This window comes from Drosophila sulfurigaster, chromosome X (assembly GCF_023558435.1).
Source record: "Drosophila sulfurigaster albostrigata strain 15112-1811.04 chromosome X, ASM2355843v2, whole genome shotgun sequence".
Lineage (NCBI taxonomy): Eukaryota > Metazoa > Arthropoda > Insecta > Diptera > Drosophilidae > Drosophila > Drosophila sulfurigaster.
In genome coordinates this window covers 11,096,915-11,116,681 of record NC_084885.1, presented here as the reverse complement: position 1 = coordinate 11,116,681, position 19,767 = coordinate 11,096,915, and the positions used below count along the sequence as shown (strand labels likewise).

Genomic DNA, 19,767 nt, shown 5'->3' with positions numbered 1-19,767 from the left:
TTTGAATTTGTAACTTTATTGCAATAGCTTTTAAATAATCTATTATCCTTGGGGCAGGAAGTCAACATGCAATTTATCCATGACCCAAATACAAACATACAATAGATACATTCAATAATAATGACATCGCGCTTGGATGTCCATGTCGATATCGATATCGGGTGTGTTTCCTGTGTCTCTCTGTCTGTCTGTATTGGCTTCTTAGTTGTAAATATATAATATATATATGTATGTATGTAAAAAGCTTAGCTTAAACTTAATGCGTAAGATAGTAAGTGAAGAAGAAGCTCGCTCACAACTCGCTCGCTCTTTCGAACACTCGCAAAATTATTTAATCGAATACATAGCTAAAACTTAGCCTGATGCGCTGCTAACACACGAATCATATACATATAGTACACATATCTAGATATATAAACAATTATAATCTGGGGATGGGAAAGAAACGAAGGAATGCATTCCAAAATCAGAAATCAGAAACAAACGTGACCTTAAATGCAATACATATGTATGTATACATATATATACATATATAGTAAATAATTAAAATGAGAAATGCGAGTATACATATTCATATATACATCTTCTGCACAGGCAAATATGTATACTTGGATTGGTAATATAGGAATTGTATTTCAGCTTTCAGTTGGTTGTTTGGTTTTTGGTTTCGCCAGGGATGTGTTGCGTGTGTTTGTTTGTTTTCTTTTCTTTTGTTTTGTTTGTGGGGCGTTTCTTTTGTGTCTTCACTACTAAACACTAATACAATTGAATTATACTTTTAAAATATTCTAGTCACATTGTGTTTTTTGTTTTCTTTTTTTTTGTTGTTTTTAACTTTGCCCTTAGTTACCATCAAGTACAACACACAGTGGAATCGTACAGTTGGGCATATTGTCTGTCTCACATGGACATTTCGGGCATTTTGTTGTGCTTCAAATTGATCTGCACACTTTGAGAGAACATCTTGATAATGCCATAGTTCTCATTTGAGTAGACCTTCAAAAAGCTTGGCACATTCTTATTCAATAGTTCGTGACAGAATTGCGGATACTTGCGAAACGCTGGCTGTTTATCATCCCACATCGATAAGATGTCACAGTCGTCTCTGAAAATGAGTGTGAATTAATTGAAATACAATGTTTCCTGCCTTTCGAGTGTGTCAAATCTTACCGCACTTCATTGGTGCACTCATCTAGCGATATGATCAAGTATTGGATTTTCAATTGCGCACACTGATTATAAATATCCGACGACTGCTGTCGACTGTACACCGAATATACGTGCTCTGTGCGCTCACTGAGATAAGGAGAGCAATGAGAACAGTTTAAATATAAATGAAAGTGATTAAAAGTGATAACAGCATGACTTACGCCATTTGACGCATCTCGAGATGCGCGTGGTTAACAATGGGTCGCTTGGTGGTCAGGTGCACGGTGCCGATAATCTCAACTGGACCGGCAAATACAGCATCGCGTTCCGTGTTCAATTTGATCCACTCAAGCATGCCCTCTAGATCATCTGAGGAACTCGTATATCGTGTGGGAAAGTACTCTTCACGTATATTCTATTGGGGGATATTAAAAATAATTAATAAAATTGCTTTAGCTAAACAAATCCATCACTTTTTAATGGAACACATTTCAAAAATTTAAACAACTTAAGAAGCTACAAACCAGTTTAAATAATTGACCTTTCACAATTATTTGGTCTACTTAAATGCTTTTCTTAAACAACTGTGGACAGACGGAAATGGCTATAACGTATCGTTTGTTGACACTGATCAAGAATATATATACTTTGTGTGGTTGGAGATCCCTTCGTTACGCATTTCTACGTTACTTTTTTTTTTTGTGGCATGCACAAAGTTACAATATCGACCCTATGGATAGCGGGAATAATAATGAAATACTGTACAAACTAAAAAAACTGAAGATATTATTAATCACTAAGCTCCAATGAGACCCAAGGTAAATCAGAAATTATCAGTATAAATATAAAATGTTGCATTGGAACAGCCTGTTAAGCGGCGAACTTATAAACAAGGTTGCATCCTATCTATATCGGTGTATATCTTCTATAATTTCTGAGATCTGAGTTCATACAAATGGACGGACATAAAGGAGAGCGGGAGGCATCTCAATTTCTGCTACTACATGCATTTTGAGAAACTTAATAAACCGTTTTTCACTTCTTACCATCATGCCGGGATCAAACATGCTGAGCAGAATGACGGCCAGAGAGACGGACCAAAAGATATTGCGCTGGCGATGGTACCACACCTTCGAGCATATCGTCGGGGCTATTACGCATCCTTGCGTAAAGCTAAGGAAGAACAATTTGCGGACCGTGAGTCCAATCAGGGTAAACACTATCATCTGTATGAAGCTGTACAAATAATGAAAATTGAGTATTTGAGCATTCGCTGTGGGCACATAGGAATCGCGTCTTGCTGGACGACGTTTGCCATTGCTGGTATCTTTGCTCGTTGCTTTGGAAGGCATTGTTTCCGGTTCTGGTTCAGCTTCACTTGCTTGCTCAGCTTTTGTTGTTGTCGGTGTATCATCATCTGCGCTCTTCTGCTCCGTTTCAAGCGTGTCTTTTTGATTGAGCTCACTCGCTTGTTCGCGCTCCTTGCGCTGTTTGTCAAAGTTGCGATGTATCTGCGCCTTCAAGCGTTTGATGTCCTGCATGAAATCATCACGCTCCGGCTGCTGTTCCTCTTGCATCTGGGATTTCTCACGCTTGTAACGCTCATAGTCGTGATCACAGCTCTCGAGCATGGCAAAGCACTTCTGCAGCTGTTGTTCGGTTTGTTTGTTCGACATATCGCTCATGGACACATGATGTTCTTCGAGGAAATCCTCCAGCACATAGTTGCGAGCACGTTCACGTTGCTCCTGGCTGGCCGATGTGGGCACATTGCTTTTACGCCACTTGCGAAAGAACATGGCCAGCATGACGACACCGTACATACAATATGGCTTCACAATCAGTGTCTTCACCAGCTGCCACAGCTCCGACCAAGCGATGCGGGCATAAAGCGGATTGCAGGCCGACAGATTGGTGACAAAATTCACCTTGGCCTGGAACATCCAATGGGCCCACAGATCGCTGTAGTGCATCTCCAAGTTGTCCGGCCAATCGAGTATACCCGATTTGTTCAGCAGATACATCAGTTTAGCCTGCATGCTGCAGGCAAATAGCAAGGCCAACAATATGATCTTCAGTGAGAGGTAATCGCTTTGCTGTTGCTGATGATCGTTGGCAGCACGCTGCTTGCGCACCTTCCGCACAACTGTGATGAGAAACAGACCCAGGGACCCGCTCATTTGCCAGGTGAAGAGCAGCTGGCTGTTGCCACGTGAGACGATAAATGCGAGGCAATTGCCCAACAAATGCGACAGCGAATAGTCCAAAGCGAATGCATTCGCCTGACTCGAGGGCATTGAGCTAAAGTTCCATGTAGTCATCACAATGAGGATTTGTGTGGCAAAGATGAAGCTGGAGAATTGCCATGAGACGAGGGCACAGGCCGTGAACAAGGACATCACCAGCACCTAATTATATGCCAATGTATGATTGAATTGGAATGCTTCTGAATAAATAAATAAACTCACCATGACAATGCGTGAGCTGTGCTTCTGTCGATGCAGCACACGACCTATGCAAATGCAAAGATAGAACATTTGTAGGAATATGAAGGGGAACGCAAAGTTCTCCCGTGCCAGCGGCCGTTCATAGATCTTCGCCGCAAAGCTGTGGAACATCAAATAGGAAAGCACACCGTAAATGCCGCCAAAGACGTTCTCGCTCAGCAGTGTGCCATAGAGATAAAGCACCAGCAACGTGATGCCGCCCATTAGCCAGACAAACTCAAAGTAGAATTGCATGGGCTGCACGCCTGGATTGAAGCCAGCTCGCACCACATGAAAGAAATAGCTGCAAAGGGCAGTAAGTGCAATTAATTAAACCTATTAGTCATGCACCCCTAGTGGTTGTTTCTTTTTTTTTATCACATTACCGGCAACCTTGAATTTTGTGTGTTATGTACTTACGCCGTTACGATCTCGGGCAGCACATTAAAGCGCTGCAGCACGTTGACACTGTGCGGGTATTCTATATCGGTGACATTTTTTAATTGCTCATAGCCATGCCAAAAGTCGGGACCATCGGCTAGCTTTTTGTAGAATGTGTAATAGAGGGCATCTTCGCGGCGCAGCATTGACTCGCGCTCCAACTGACTGAGGTGCCGCATATTGGTGCGTGTCTCAAAGATGACGCGCACATGGTGCATGTACAGAAAAAAGAAACCCGAGCCTGGAATTCGAAGTTGAGTTGTTGGGGAAGCGGCCGGCGACAATTCTAATTAAGCTGCTTACCAATTAGCGCGTGCGATAAGATGACGTATAAATTGGGCTCTCGCATATTTGTGCGTTTTGCGATACTCTATTTAGATGCTTACTTTAATCATTATATCAATTGACTACTGGTTGATTTAATTAGCGAAGCCTCCCTTGATGTTGATGCAGCTTTTTTCCTAGTCGTAAACAAAGTACTTGAAACAGCTGTTTCATTCGTTGCCATCTAGAGGAAACAGCTGCGAGGTTATTTATGGACAGGTGATTGCATATCGATGGGCAATTTATCGATAGCGCGTGTCGCTGGTACGTAGCTATCAAATGCATTTATTTATTAAAGAGCGGTTAAATATTGTATTGAAATTATACAAAATAAACTTAATTTACGTGTGCAAATTGTTTGCTTGTTACCCTCATATGTTTTATCTACATCACCAAGTTATCAATTGTTTGGTATTTTTTAGTCTCAAATTTTAGGCACACTGCTGATTTTGGATGCACTCCAAGTCGCAGTTTGTTTAGTTTACGATTTTGTTTGTTTATTTACAATGGACCGATATGCGGTGAGTTCCTTGGTGGGCCAAGGCTCATTTGGCTGTGTATATAAAGCGCAGCGGCGTTGCGACGACAAAGTGGTGGCTATCAAAGTCATATCGAAGGTAAGTTGCAAAAAAAAAAGAAGAAAAAAACGGTGTATATATTAATGAATCAATTTATATGCAGCGCGGGCGTTCCAATCGTGAACTTAAGAATCTGCGCAGAGAATGTGATATTCAGGCCCGACTCAAGCATCCACATGTTATCGAAATGGTCGAATCCTTCGAGTCCAGATCCGATCTTTTTGTGGTCACCGAGTTCGCTGTGATGGATCTGCATCGATATCTATCCTATAACGGCGCTATGCCCGAGGAGCATGCTCGACGTGTTGTCTGCCACTTAGTGTCGGCGCTGTACTATCTGCACTCCAATCGCATACTCCATCGCGATCTGAAGCCACAGAATGTGCTGCTTGATAAGAATATGCACGCCAAGCTCTGTGACTTTGGATTGGCGCGCAATATGACCATGGGCACCCATGTGTTGACTTCCATTAAAGGCACACCACTCTACATGGCACCAGAGCTGCTGGCCGAGCAGCCGTACGATCATCAGGCTGACTTGTGGTCCTTGGGATGCATTGCATACGAGAGCATGGCATCGCAGCCACCGTTTTCAGCGACTTCCATACTGCATTTGGTGAAGCTAATCAAGCATGAGGAGGTTAAGTATCCCAGCCATCTGAGCAGCGATTGCCAGTCGTTTTTGCAGGGTCTGCTCGAAAAGGATCCCACCATGCGCACCTCGTGGACGCAGCTGCTGTGCCATCCCTTTGTGGAGGGCAAACTTTACATACCCGAAGTGCAGGCAGCACAATATTCACCCTTCATCAATCCCCAGCTGGCCAAGGACACTAAGAGATCGCAATCGAGGTGTGTGCTGCAGCAATCAATTGATTAACATATTGTTATTATTAATTTCTACATTTAATTTCAGTCGAAGAGGCGCTGACCTGGGCAATATGTTGGCTTCGCTGCATTTGAGCGATGCGGCCAATGAAAATCTAACATCATCTCGGGACAGCATCAATGCGATTGCGCCAAGTGATGTGGAGCAACTGGAGACGGATATGGAGGACAATGTGCATCGCGTGGTGGTGCCATTCGCCAATGTTTCCTACAGACAAATGCCCAGCATGTGCAACATGCCCAGCATGCCCAATTTACACAACATGCCCAACATGCCCAACATTCCCAATATGCACAATATAAATCCAGCGGCAGCGGTTGTTGCTGCCGCTGCTGGCGGATGCGGTGGTGGCTACGTGCCGGTAATCAATTCACAGACCTGCTTTGTCAGCGGCAACTCAAACATGATACTTAACCACATGAACGACAATTTTCCAATCGAAGCGCCAATCGCAAATTCTGCCACAAGCATGAATTCAAAGATGAAACTGGCACCCAACATTAAACAGTCGCGTAGCAAAGATCTGGAGAAACGTAAACTCAGCCAAAATTTGGACAACTTTTCGTTGCGACTCGGCCAGAGCATCGATCTTGAGGCACAGCGTCGCACTACCGAAATGCTGACACACCAATCGCAGTTACAGCAGCAGCTACAAGAGAAGCGTTCGCAGCAGCTGAAGCAATCGCAACATTCCAACAACGAGGAGAAACTCAGCAGCGAGTAAGTTATACAATTCGAATTTTCTGACTGACAGTTTTGTTTTAATGTAAAAACACTTTCTGTAGAAATTCGCCGCCATGTTTGCTGCCTGGCTGGGATAGTTGTGATGAATCACAGAGTCCACCCATCGAGAACGATGAGTGGCTGGCGTTCTTACATCGATCCACACAGGAACTGCTCGATGGTGAATTTGATTCACTCAAACAGCACAATTTAGTCAGTATTATTGTGGCACCGTTGCGTAACTCAAAGGCCATACCCAAGGTGCTGAAGACCGTTGCTCAGCTGCTGTCGCTGCCCTTTGTGCTGGACGAACAGCATTTGGCTTTGGATGCGATCAAAAGCGTTTACATCGATGTCAAGCTGGTGCCGAATCTTATGTATGCCTGCAAACTTTTGTTGTCGCAGCGTCAACTCACAGATTCTGCGGCATCGCTGCCTGGAGCAACGGGCGTTTCATTGAGTCGCACGCTGCGCAGCGTTTCCGACTTGAGTGCCGAGGAGATGAGCACCGCATGCAGTTTGTATGAGCTTGTTTGCCATTTGGTCCATCATCAGCAGCAGTTTCTCAATCAATTCTGCGATGCTGTGGCCATACTCGCCGTCAACGATATGTTTATCAATTTCCTAACACACGGTAAGTTATTACAGACAGAACAACATGCTGTAAGAGACTGTAATGATGTATTCACTCTGCAGATTTCAAAGACAACAATGCCGTGCGTCTGGCTAGCTGCATGTTGGCATTGTTTAACTGCGTCTTGCGCGAGCTGCCCGAGAATGCCGAGCTCGTCGAGAAGATCGTGTTTAATCCGCGTCTGCGTTTGGGAATTCTGCTGCAGAGTCGCCACCAGTTGTTGCGCCAACGCGCCTGTCAAATGCTATTACTATTGGCGCGCTTCAGTCTGCGTGGCGTGCAGTGCATTTGGAACGAAGAGCTGAAGAGCGCTCTTCAGGCCTTGGCCGATCAGCATGCATGTCAAGTGACGCGTCTCGAAGCTGCACAGACTTTGGATGAGCTCAGTCAGTTCAGCTTCTTTAATGTCCAGGCAATAGCTTAAGTGTGTGTTGTGTTGTTTTGTTTATTAAATGTACTCCACGTATAAAACATTAGTATAATCGTTGTCTAGCCGAACAGATCCTGTAGATTGCCTTGAAAGTAATCGATCAGGTCGTTCAGGTAGTTGCCAAAGGTGTCGAAACCCAAGAGGTAACTTCCGTTGCAGTCCTGCTCATACATCTCGTTCAACTTGGAGACGTCTTTGTCGGAGAGGCCACGTCGCTGGCCCAACGATGCGTACGGATCCTTGTTACCAAATAAGATATTAAGATAATAAGCATTATTATTATATTCATATATATACTACGACTACTATATACTGAAAACTGATATATACTCTACTCAAGAGGAATAAATTCCCTCAAGACATATTCTATATGATATTATTTGCTGTGTTTATAAAATTCTCTAATTTGTATTTTTTTTTGTAGTGATAAGCGTAAATAACCTCAGAGATGCAATAGCATTGTACTATAATCGAAATAAAATGTAAACTCTTAAATAACACTAATTTGTTATGCAAAACAATACATCTAAGTTACTTTTTGTGTATTTCCGCGAAAATATACAAATAAATTTTAGGTGCAACTTTGTTATTTCGTCTAACAACTTACAGTGTTTGAATATTGTTGTCTATATACAATTTGAAGATAGTTTCAAAGTTATTTACTGATAATCTGACAACTTACGATGTTTGAATATTGTTGTCTATATAAAATTTGAAAGCATAAAACCTAAACAAAAATTTCCTTTGAAAAAATTTGATTTTTTTTTTTAAACTTTTCAACTTTTTTTAACCTTTCAAAAGTATTGTTACTAAATTGTTAAAGCTGTAGCTTCTAAGGTTATCCGTCTAATACCCAAGAGCGTCATTTGTCAACTGATAAATGTAATGCAATTAAAAATCCTTTCGTGGTTTAGATAATACTAATTATATGATGAGTGCCTCAAGAAAACTCTGTGGCTTAGAGGGGCTTATTTATGCAACTCTAGTTGACTCGAGAGATGCGCTTGTGGGCTTACCAGTGGCTCGATGGTGGGATTGCCATTCTTGCTGAATGCCCGCGAGCTGTAGTGCATGACGCTCTGATAGTCGTACTCCACGCCAAAGTTGGTGATGTGTGTGCGCGCGTATTTGTTAAAGTTGTGCGCATGGCCATCCAAGATGTTCTCCCAGTTGATCTTCACGTACTCGTCGCGCTCCGTGGCGCTCTGCTGATGATAGAAGCCCAAAGCGTGCAACAGCTCATGGACGACAACGCCATGCGTCACACATTTGGGCGTATTGAGATTGAGTATCTGTCCGCCTTGACGCCGACCGACGCTCGACCAGCAGCCGGAGTAGTTGCCCTTGATCAGCAGCCAATGTTTGTCGCCATGCTCGTAGGGTCGAAAGCGGATGCAGGTGCGTTCGTGGTACTCCTTCAGTCCCTTGAGTATGACCATTGTCTGGTTGGTCGCTGTTTGTCCATGTTTTGCTTACACAATCGTACGAAAATCGAAATCAAAATATGTTTGCCTACTCACTGAAATCCTGAGGATCAATGTAGAACGGCACGGCGGCATCGGGCCACGTCTGTCGTTCGTTGAGCAGCCCGTTGCGCAGGAATTCACGGTGCAGCATAATGTCACCCTCGAAGAGGCCGCAGTGCTCCCAAATGTTGCTGTCACTGTCCTCCGTCCAGTAGTCAAAGGCGGCGCCTAAACACAGATATGAATGAATCACACTCAATGAACATCATCTTTTAGTACGCACTGTTGTGACGTCGCAGCATTTGCATGTTGGCTCCCCAGCGAGGCGCGGGCGGAACTGCCGGTTGAAAGCGTCTCTTGGCTGTCGCCGTCCCCGTCGCCGTCGCCGCCGTCGTCAGTTTCGTGTCCATGTTCATGAGCAGCAGCAGAAGCAACAGCGACAGCAGGGTGAGTGTGCTGCTCAGCCGTGCTGTTGGCCAGTGTTGTATGTTAAGCACGCTTCTCGGCATTGTCTCTTGGCAAAAGAAACGCCGGGCCGAGCGTCTTGTTGCTTTTATATTTGGCCACGGCCTCTGCAGCTGCTTCCAGCTGTGTACGAGTATGTGTCATGAGGGACGGAGGGAGGGAATGGGGGAAGAGTGGGCGAAGGGGAAGCAAGGCAGTTGGAGTTGGAGACGCATGCTTTAGGTGGCGACAAAGCGACAATTGAAAGTATTTGAGCAGTCGCAATTGGCCGTGCCTACGACGACGACGACGACGACAATTCGACAATCGCCCACGTTGCTGGATTTATGCATAACGGATTAATGCTGCTCTCGCGTCATTTTGGGTATATCGGCTATATTGGAAAGCTTATCCGACAAATATTTTCATTCGATTAAAATAGATTTTTATGTGTCATTTAAATAGATTTTTTAATACTTAAATTAAGTCATTATGCGATTTGATTTGATAACTTTTACTTTGATTTTGATAACTACCAACAATTTCCTATGGACTTAATTTGAACTATTTGAGCACTCTTAAAATTGTATTAACATTTTAGTATATAATAATTTACCTTCTTTATTTTAATTTTTGGCTAATAATAATAGCAATTATTTAGTAAGGCTAACTGTTTGGAATAAACATTTGTGACTCCTATTTTCAACTTCTATTTTTGTTGCATAGTGTATCGCAGCTGCAGTGTGAATGTTTTATGCTATTACTCGTATTTGTTGTAGTAATTGGCTTTGTGCTCTCTCTTTCAGCGCTCGTTGCGTATTTAAATTCCCTTGTCTTTTACGGCTTTTGATTTCATATTTAACTGGGATATTGGGTTATCAGCGGCAACAGTGCGCGCATATGAAAATAGCACAGTCGCCACTCGAATGCCCCATCAGCTCCAGCTCCACCTGGCGTTGTGCTATGTGTGTGTGTGTGTGTGTGTGTGTGTGTGTGTGTGTGTGTGTGTGTGGAGGCACCATCAGATTCAGAATAGTATCATGCATGTTGTATGGGAGATTTCCAAAGTTGCATTGTCGATAGTGTGTGCTTTGGGTATGCCATTTAAATAATATTTATGATTATTGTTTGTGACACTTTTTATTAGGCATATTTTTGGTTCGATTTAATTGAAAGTAGTTTTTAATATTTGTGCCATGCTTCTAATTTTTTTATAAAATATAGTTAATTTTAAAAAATAATAATGCATAACATTATAAAATAATAAATAAAAAAAGTGTAGCTTTTTGCATTAATACATATGTATGAAAAGGCAGAGGTGGCAATATATAATATATTAATTAGACTATACAATGTATAATATATGTATACAATCTGTTTTAGGAACATATTTTGAAAAACTATTATGATTCTAAAAGTATTAAGATCTCACTATAGAAGGACCCTGAATTCTTAAATTATAGATTTTATTTGGTAAGCCATATTTGTATTTTTTATTAAAAAAAAGTACATATATACATATATATATTGCATTTTTTTATTAAATGCAAAATTTGAAAATCTCTGCAATTGGGTTTAAGTTGCTTTGGCCGACAATCTGGTATATTTTGTACCAAATTTAGCCTTCAGTATTTTTATGCTATATAAATTCGGTATATTTTAAAAATATTGTTTTATTGTATATTTTATTGTTTATGGTATCATTTAAATGTGGTACTATATCGCTATATCTAATCTAGCTTTTAGTATTTTTGCTGTATATTAATTCGGTATATTTTTGGGATATTGTTTTATGGTATTTTTTATTCTTTATAGTATCTTTTAAATGTGGTACTATATCGCTATATCTAATCTAGCCTTTAGTATGTTTTATATAATTTATTTATACATTGCATTTTCATGTGTACATCGCTGTGTATAATCATACAAAAGGTACATATCGAATGTAGTAAATCATATAATCAAGTGCAATTAAGTGCGACTAAAGAAGAGTTCAAGATCTCTTTAGATTTTCCCCCGCCATCAGGGATTGTGTGTGATTATGTTCGAACACAATCACGTCGACAGGTGACGTCTTGAAAGCCTAATCAACGGTCGAGTAGCGACAGTGAATGGGCGATCAACAAAGTTCTTTGAACCTGTCTTTACCCGCAGTCCGATGTCGATTGATTGCCGCGTTCAATGGTGCAAGCGAGTCAGAGTCAGTCGAGGGGGAGTTGGAGGTGTGGAAGTGTGGAAGTGCTGAGCTTGATTACTGAAATGGTGTCTTCGATCATCATGATGATCGCGATGATGATGATGGTTTCTTGTAGTACGTTCGATTGAGCAATCAGTGCAAGAGACAGACTCGGTATCTCCAGCCAGCTACAGTCCAAGTGACTGTAGCAAAAGTGAACACACTCGACACTCACCACAAACACAAACGAGTTCTCCCTTTCTCTGACCCAGACCCGCCAACATCACTCTAGAGTCTCTGAGCAGTAGGTCAGTGTAGACGATACCCAAATATGTAGGTCGCCAAAGTACGTCTACGAGTACAAGCTGGAGCTGGAGCTGGAGTTCGAGTTGGAGCTGAAGCTGAAGTTGAAGCATATGCTAACTCGAACCGATGACCGAACCCATTGCCCCAAGTTACATTACGCCCACAAGTTTGGCGCAGCGACCCTCAAAGCGTAACGGTACATTGACCCCTAGCTGGCATTGCATTCATTCAACCACAGTTGATGTTTGGAGTCAGAGTCGGAGTCAGCGATGGAGTTGGAGCTAGAGTTGGATTTGGATTTGGATTTGAAGCTGGTGTTGGCGTTAGCGTTAGCGCTAGCGTTGAAGTTCCCAATGGGACTTTGGCAAGCGGTTAACTCATTTTTGGGTTTTGTGACTCAATTAAGATGTAATAAAATATGTGTGTCGAAATCATCAAATAACTGTTTACTATTTTACACTAATATATAATGTTAAAATAACTGTAATTATGACGTGCACATAAAAATATAGCTTTTAATTGTACTTCTAATATTGAATGGGTTTGAAATAAGCTAATTGCTAGATAAAATACATATCTTGAAATTGTTAAGCTTAATTTCTCCTTGTAGAACTAGAATAAATATAGTTAAATAACTATTTAAAAAAAATAAATAAATGAAAATTGTTAACTACGAAGTTTAATTTGATAAATACTTATTTACGTTGAATAACACATGCTTCTAATGAAATGCTTATCAAATAAAATTAGAGAATATAATTTTAATTATATAATTAATGTGAATAAAATATGTAGATGAAATTATTATATTTTTTTATACAAACATTTTTAAATAAGTATAAATTGAATAAGTTGAATATTATTGGAATATGCAAAATAAAAATACCGCTATCACAGTCCTCCAAATTTGTTTTTAAAGACATATTTTAAGATGTAAAAAACCACGTAAGAATATGTGTCTAAACAACTACAGTCTAAAGTACTTGCAAACAACTGAAGTGATCTGAAAAGAATAATTTCGTGAGATCAATGGGATGTTTGCGTTTTAGCAAGGGAAGCTAATAATAAGATTTATTTATTTGTTTTGTTATTTATTTGCAATGTAATTGAAATTATAGTCAGTTAGAACTGAATTTGGAAACGGATCTTTACGAGAAGAGGATTTATTTGTAGATATTTGATGTATTTGAGTTTAATCTAGGAGAGGATCGAATTTGAAATGAACTGCAGGTGATGAGGATAAATTTGCAATACAACTTTTCATTGGGATTAACCTTTGTATTAAGTTGAATGCTCTTAGTAAATGGGTTAAGTTTGGCCTACATTTGAATTGAATGGCTAATTGAATGCATCGGCATGTCGAGAGAGTGTAATTGGGATATTCATTTATGCTTAGTATAGACCTTCGAGTCGACTCGAATCGACTCGACTCGAGTCGTATTCAACTTGAGTTTGGCACCATTTGCGGCAAAGGGAAGTGCTTTGTAATTTATTTCTAATGCGACTGTAATTATAGTTGATCGTTCGTGCTATGTGCTTTGTGTGTGTTTGTGCCACACATTTGCTGCTTGCCAGTTGCCAGTTGCCAGTTGGCTGATCGTTTTGTTGGCGCTGCACTTTCACTGCAATGTGCAACATGCAAGAAGCAGCAAGAAAATTGCACCAAAATCTAAGCAATAATGCTGCGGATTTTGAGAACATTTTGGTCATGGCAACTGGAATTGCCCGAGCTGCGGATGCAGCACCAGCAGCAGCAGCAACATCATGAGGCAAGTGCAGCATGACAACAACAACAACAGCAAGAAAACAAATTTGACGTACTATCTGAGATGTACTTGATCTTTGTCGAAAACTTGACACACTTTTTTCGGTCAACGGCTGGCGGCAACGACTTCCAGCTACATCAGCAGCAACAGCAACAACAACAGCAATAACAGCAACAGCAACAGCAACAGCAACAGCAACAACATGCCACTTGCCGCATGCCGCAGCTCCAGCTTTTAGCTTCAGTCAAGCGGCTCGCTGAGCTGCGGAAAATTCGAGGGAAATCGCTGCTGCTCGCTGCTGCCGTTGTCTTCCATCCACGCTCAAATGCAATTTTCAATTGAGAAAGTTTCGCGGCCAAAGATTGCAAATTTGAGACAAGCACCGAAGCGGGTCTTAGCTGATGTCCAACTTAATGATGGCTCTTTTTCTTCTTCTTCTTATTATTATATTTAACCGTCAATTGAGTGTCATAAGGCGCCTAGAACTATTTAACATACTTGGTTGCCATTAAACTATTTATTTAACAAATAAGAAAGCAACAGTCGAGTTTGCTCACCTGTGTGATACTTGCTACCCATTTTCAATAAAACCATTTTCTAGAGATATACCAAAAATATACCACAAAAATATACCGAAGGCTATATTTGGAATATTGATATATAGTATGGTACTTAATATGCCCGTTTGGCAACTAAAGCAGCTCAGACTCGTATGTAAGTTATCAATTTTTTTTTATCATTAAAATGTATTTCTTAAATAACTTTTAAATCATAAATACTATAGCTATTATTGTATGTACCTAAATTCTCGATTCTATTTTCAAAAAAAGTGCTGTCTTAACTAAATTGTGGATATCACGTATAGTCTCTAAACATGGCTATTTATCGTCTCGGATTAAGAATATATATACTTTATAGGGTCGGTGACGACACCTTCTGTCTGTCACATACATTTTCTACAGGCACAATGTTATCCTATGGGTTTATTGTTTCAACAAAACATTTCTTCTATGCACATTTTCAATTTTAAAAATATGATTATAGTAGAGAACTCTTAGAAAAGAATTTGGAATATATTAAAGTTAGTTAATTATATATACACATATATCTATAAAAGATTACAGTAGAGAACTCTTAGAAAAGAATTTGGAATATATTAAAGTTAGTTAATTATATATATACGTATACATATGTATAAAAGTTGCAACTTATTAACTATTCGTTAGTATGGTTGCTCAGATTTCTCCACTTCCTTTTAGTGTCATTAGTTGGAAGAAGACAAACCAAAGTTAAGGCAGCAACATCGCCAATAACAGCAACAGCAACAGCAGCAACAACAAATCTAATAATAATCGTGGCGACAACAATAAAGCTCATCGTTTGGTTGACATAAAACTGTCATCAACATATCAGAGGAAGCCTTACAGCGAATGTCAAGAGTAGCAACAACAACAACAACAGGCACTTGCAATGGCAGCAGCAACTGTTGCTGTTGCTGTTGCAACGACGGCAATGGCAAATTTAATCGCTGGGCAACAACAACCAATTGCTCAATAAAAGGAAAAACACAAGAGTACAAAAAAAAAAAACCTAATAATATTGTTGATGGCTGTTGATGTTGCTGTTGGCAGCTGCAGCAGCAGCAGCAACTTTTTATTATTGACCAGAAATGTGTGACAACAATATGAGATGAATTTCACTCGAGCGCGCGCTTTTCCCTATTACGACACCGAAAATGCAAAGTGCAACAACAATCAACAGCAGCAACAGCAACCGTAACTGTAACAACACAATTGGCTAAAATGAAATCAATACAAAAACAAAATCACAAAATATTTTTCAAACTGGCAAACTGAAAAACCAGTTGAGTCAGTTTCCTTCCGGAATCAATTATTTTTCACTTTGCTGTGTTGTTGCTTGTTTTTGTTTTTGTTTTGTTTTGTTTTGTTTCTTTTTTCTTCTTTATTTCACGTTCATGGTCACAAATTTGCGCGATAGTTGCTGCAAGTAAAATACACATGCAACAGTTGCCTCACTCGCCGCAGTCAGTGTGTCAGTAGTGGATGCAGCAACAGCAACAACCGCAGCAGCAACAACCGCAGCAGCAGCAGCAGCAACAACAACAGCAGCAACTTCGTTGTCGTCGTCCATGACTGACTGCATTTGGCGGCAATGATTTGCAATCGTCTTGTTGCTGTTGCTGTTGTGTTTGTTGATTGTCGCTGTTGTTGTTGCTGTTGTTGTTTGTTGTTTTTGTGCGCCTTCTGCATTTTTTTCGCCGTTTGTTTATGAGCATATTTCTCTGATGCCGCATTGGGTTGCTTCCCATTTGGCTGCCCGTTTTTGCTCTTGCGACATTTGGCTGCCTCGTTGCTGCCTGTCGCGTTGCTCGTCTAACTCGGTTGGCAGGTAGACTTTTTCCAAGAAATTTCTTTAGTTTAATTGGCGAAATTCATTTATTTATTTTTATCTTTTTATTCACTCTTTTTTGTTTTTGTGTGTTTTTGTGTGTGTTTTGTGTGTTGCACTCTACGCATTTGGCGAAAGTATGTTGACAGTCAGTGTGCCACAGCCACAGCCACAGCAACAACACAACAACTATAAGTGTGCCACACTTAACCCCATCGCTTGAGTTGCATTCAACAATTTCCGCAATAGAATATCGGTTTTTTGTTGCAACTTTTCAATTACAAAAGAAACTTTTGATGCTGCAAGTTTATCATTTATTTATCGAACTTTGACTGTAAGAATGAAAGTCTTTCAATTACTGTTCTGGTTTTAGTTTTTTTGTTTAAGCTTAACAAATTTAAACCTGCATTTTCTTTTCAGTCTTGCAATTATAAAAGAAAATCTTTTTGCTGCATTAAGTTTAAGACTTATTTATCGCACTTAACTGCTACATTAATAATTCAACATTCAGTGTTCTTCGGTATATTTAAGTATTTTTTGGTATATTAATTAGGTATATTTTAATTATTATTAGCGTGAAGGTATTATTCGCTCTGGTTAATCTCATTCAATTCAAAATTCTATTAGTTGTTTAAATAAAATAAGAATAATAATTTTAAGAATAAGACAGCACTTTTTCATTTATTTTTTGGTTCGATTTGGACTTTTTTTTTGAAAATGTCCATATAAAAAACTTAATAATTTTTTAATCATCAGATTATTGAATCTACGAGCATTCTTCACTTTTTACCCTTTTATTGTGTTTCCATTATGATTATATATTTTTTTTTACAAGTGATTCGAAAAAATAAAATATTTTATATTTATATATATGTATGTATGTTATAGTATTTTCATTGTAAAATGTTAACCAATTAAATAGCTATTTGACTTTTAAATATTCTATAAATTAATTAAGCAATGAAATAAATTTATATGTTACTGTGCTTCTAACAGATTTGATAAAATTTAACGTACATATTACAATACTACATAAAATTTAATACATAAAATTTCATTATTTATATTTTCCTGCCAACATTTTAAAATAAATTAAACATATATTTAATTTAATGGCTGTTTGTTAATAATTCAATTTTATTGAATGCTTCATTTTATTTTTAATAACATAAAATTTAAGGAATATTAATGTTTGGGAAATAGTAAACATGATTTTTGCATTTTTGCTATAAAGCTATTTTGTTCTTATACAAATATCAATGTTAGGTTTGGGATGTCAGAATCAATATATAATATTAATAATTCTTATATATGTAGATATAGATGCGAAAAGTGCATTTAGAGGAGAGTGTGGAGTGTGCAGATAATGGGGTGAAAATGCATGTGTGCCATATTCTGGCGCATTTCCGGAATTTTCACTGTCGACTTGTGCGCAAATACGAAAGACTTAGGCAACGAACTTGCTAGAAAACTTGCAACAATTTGCAAGCAGAGCGAAAGTTATCTTACACTTGATTGATTACCAACTTTCTACTCCTACGGATATTATAATATCTGCAATTTAAAAATGATTCTGAGCGACACATACAGACGGCTGGCTGCAGCGTGATAGAGACAGAGAGAGAGAGAGAGAGAGAGAGTTAGAAAGAGATAGGCCTATACATGTTATTAAAGCTGTTGAAATGCTGCACGGCGAAAGCAGAACATTTGAATTTCTATGCAAAGTGAAGGCAGCAATAATAGCTGCCAACAGCCAGCAGCCAGCAGCAACAACAACTGCAGTAGCAACACAAGCAACACAAGAGCAAGAGCATCAGAGTCAGTAGCCGAAAGCAACAGCTTGATGACGCCCCCTCGCGTCCATTCGCCTGCTTACCAAATGTTAATGAACTTTGCATGCATAGATTACAACGCCAACCAAAACAGCACCAGCAGCACCAGCAGCAGCAACTTGCAGTCGCTGCAACATCCGCCTTGCACTTGCCTCGCTGTTGTTGTTGTTGTTGTTGCACTCTCCATTCGTTTTTTTTTTTTTGCATATGCCAAAGTTTTCTTTTACTTCATTTTTATTGCTGTTGCTAGCTGCCGTTGTCGTTGTTGTTGCTGTTGCTGTTGTTGCTGCTGTGCCAAATATCAAATGTAGGACACGAGGGGCGCTCGCTGACATTGAGGCGGATGTGGCTTTAGCTTCGGCTTCAGCTTTAGCTTCCTCTTGCCGCTTATCTAACACAAGACGCTACCGTTGACTCTGTGGCTGTGTGCCACTTTTTTTGGGCGATTCGTGTAGCGTATACGCCGCGTGCAACCCACAGAGCTGCGATCAGCTGTTTCGTCGCTGAGGCGAACTCTACTCGCCTTCTCTTTGCCAGCTCACAAGAGAGTCGCTCAGCTGCTGATGTTGAGTTTGAGTCTGAGTCTGAGCGCTTTTCGGCGTTTTTGTCTCAAACATGTTGGAGCTGGTTGCATGTTGCCGCTCTTATCATTTGCTGCTGATTCGATCGAGTGAACGCTTGGAACGCTGTTCGCTTGGCATTCGCCAGCGTGCCGTCTTCTAGTTGGGATGTGCGATGCTCAGCTGTGAGCAGCAACATTGATAAGAGCACTTGTCAAATGTATGCCAAATCATGGGTACAATCACGCGTCTGTTGCAGTTGCAACTGTTGCTAACATAAGCGACAACATTACATTCAGTCGCTGTCGCTGTCGCTGTCGATGTAGTTTCTGCTGCTGTTGCTGCTGCGCTGTTGTTGCCGCTGCCGCTGCCGCCGTTGTCGTCGTCGTTGTCGTTGGCTTCTAGTCGTTTGCCGTTCGCTGTTGCTGCTGCCGTTGCCGTTGCCGCTGCCGCTGCTGTTGCGGTTGCGAGTTCAATGACATTTCACCTACTTGTATTCAAATTCGAATACAACAAAAAAAAAAATGTAATAAAACGAAATGTTGCTGCTGCCGTTGCTGCTGCTGCTGCTGCTCACACAAAGTCTTGCCCCATTATCATTCTATTCCATTCTACATTCTAGCACTTTTACTTTCAGAACTTGTGCTCACAATCGCGGCTAGGAAATGCATAAACGTAGAATCCTTCAAGTAAAGAAGAAACTTTCTAAATGCTTACAAGAAATGTGCTAAAAAAATGTACAATCAAAATGGGAAGTTCTTGTTCATGTTGTTCACGAATATTTAATACTCTAAAGTATAGTTTAATGATGATTGTTTGAAGATTAATTGTGTCTTATAATAGTCAGCCAATATTTATTTTATTTTCTATTAATTTTAACAAAGTGTTGTGCTTAATTTATTAATATGTAAATAATGAATTCAAATTGAAAACTTGTATAAACTTGTGTAGTCTTTTATTGCCATGAATGAAAGCTGTAACAAACTTCTTTGCTTTACTCGTTGCATGTTCAATGTCTGAATGCAAATGCCCTAGAGTTAGGGTATAAACGACTCTCACAGCTCGTAAAACGTTTGGTGTTGCTGTTGTTGCTGCTGCTGCTGTTGCTGCGCGCAGAATCTGCAGCAGCAAAAAGAAATTTTACGGCCTATTTGAGT

The 19,767-nt window shown here is 40.0% G+C and overlaps 3 protein-coding genes across 3 annotated transcripts; 1 reads left to right on the top strand and 2 right to left on the bottom strand.

Moving 5' to 3' along the window:
- Nucleotides 1–694: 694 nt before the first annotated feature.
- On the bottom strand, nucleotides 695–4,565 carry LOC133847127 (C-mannosyltransferase dpy-19 homolog). Its single transcript, XM_062281928.1, has 7 exons — nucleotides 4,380–4,565; nucleotides 4,056–4,317; nucleotides 3,618–3,939; nucleotides 2,196–3,557; nucleotides 1,371–1,564; nucleotides 1,171–1,296; nucleotides 695–1,105 (listed from the first exon to the last, which is right to left on the bottom strand). The coding sequence occupies exons 1-7, from the start codon at nucleotides 4,423–4,425 to the stop codon at nucleotides 901–903; spliced, it is 2,517 nt and encodes an 838-aa protein (XP_062137912.1). The 5' UTR covers nucleotides 4,426–4,565; the 3' UTR covers nucleotides 695–900.
- Nucleotides 4,566–4,824: 259 nt separating this feature from the next.
- Nucleotides 4,825–7,645, top strand: LOC133847128 (serine/threonine-protein kinase fused). Its single transcript, XM_062281929.1, has 5 exons — nucleotides 4,825–5,017; nucleotides 5,082–5,827; nucleotides 5,892–6,584; nucleotides 6,650–7,221; nucleotides 7,284–7,645. Exons 1-5 carry the CDS (start codon nucleotides 4,907–4,909, stop codon nucleotides 7,643–7,645), a joined length of 2,484 nt encoding a protein of 827 aa, XP_062137913.1. The 5' UTR covers nucleotides 4,825–4,906.
- Nucleotides 7,234–9,954, bottom strand: LOC133847130 (zinc metalloproteinase nas-7). Its single transcript, XM_062281934.1, has 4 exons — nucleotides 9,401–9,954; nucleotides 9,172–9,345; nucleotides 8,668–9,104; nucleotides 7,234–7,890 (listed from the first exon to the last, which is right to left on the bottom strand). Exons 1-4 carry the CDS (start codon nucleotides 9,624–9,626, stop codon nucleotides 7,711–7,713), a joined length of 1,017 nt encoding a protein of 338 aa, XP_062137918.1. The 5' UTR covers nucleotides 9,627–9,954; the 3' UTR covers nucleotides 7,234–7,710.
- Nucleotides 9,955–19,767: the final 9,813 nt, after the last annotated feature.

What these genes read in the sequence shown, in the direction of transcription:
- LOC133847127 (XM_062281928.1), bottom strand. Translation starts at nt 4,425, where the DNA reads ATGCGAGAGCCCAATTTATACGTCATCTTATCGCACGCGCTAATTG. An exon ending in CTTATCGCACGCGCTAATTG is followed by an intron (nt 4,318 to 4,379) that starts GTAAGCAGCTTA and finishes TTCGAATTCCAG; the next exon opens with GCTCGGGTTTCTTTTTTCTG. An exon ending in GAGTGCACCAATGAAGTGCG is followed by an intron (nt 1,106 to 1,170) that starts GTAAGATTTGAC and finishes ACTCATTTTCAG; the next exon opens with AGACGACTGTGACATCTTAT.
- LOC133847130 (XM_062281934.1), bottom strand. Translation starts at nt 9,626, where the DNA reads ATGCCGAGAAGCGTGCTTAACATACAACACTGGCCAACAGCACGGCTG. An exon ending in AATGCTGCGACGTCACAACA is followed by an intron (nt 9,346 to 9,400) that starts GTGCGTACTAAA and finishes ATCTGTGTTTAG; the next exon opens with GCGCCGCCTTTGACTACTGG. An exon ending in CATTGATCCTCAGGATTTCA is followed by an intron (nt 9,105 to 9,171) that starts GTGAGTAGGCAA and finishes ATGGACAAACAG; the next exon opens with CGACCAACCAGACAATGGTC.
- LOC133847128 (XM_062281929.1), top strand. Translation starts at nt 4,907, where the DNA reads ATGGACCGATATGCGGTGAGTTCCTTGGTGGGCCAAGGCTCATTTGGC. An exon ending in ACTAAGAGATCGCAATCGAG is followed by an intron (nt 5,828 to 5,891) that starts GTGTGTGCTGCA and finishes ATTTAATTTCAG; the next exon opens with TCGAAGAGGCGCTGACCTGG. An exon ending in GAGGAGAAACTCAGCAGCGA is followed by an intron (nt 6,585 to 6,649) that starts GTAAGTTATACA and finishes CACTTTCTGTAG; the next exon opens with AAATTCGCCGCCATGTTTGC.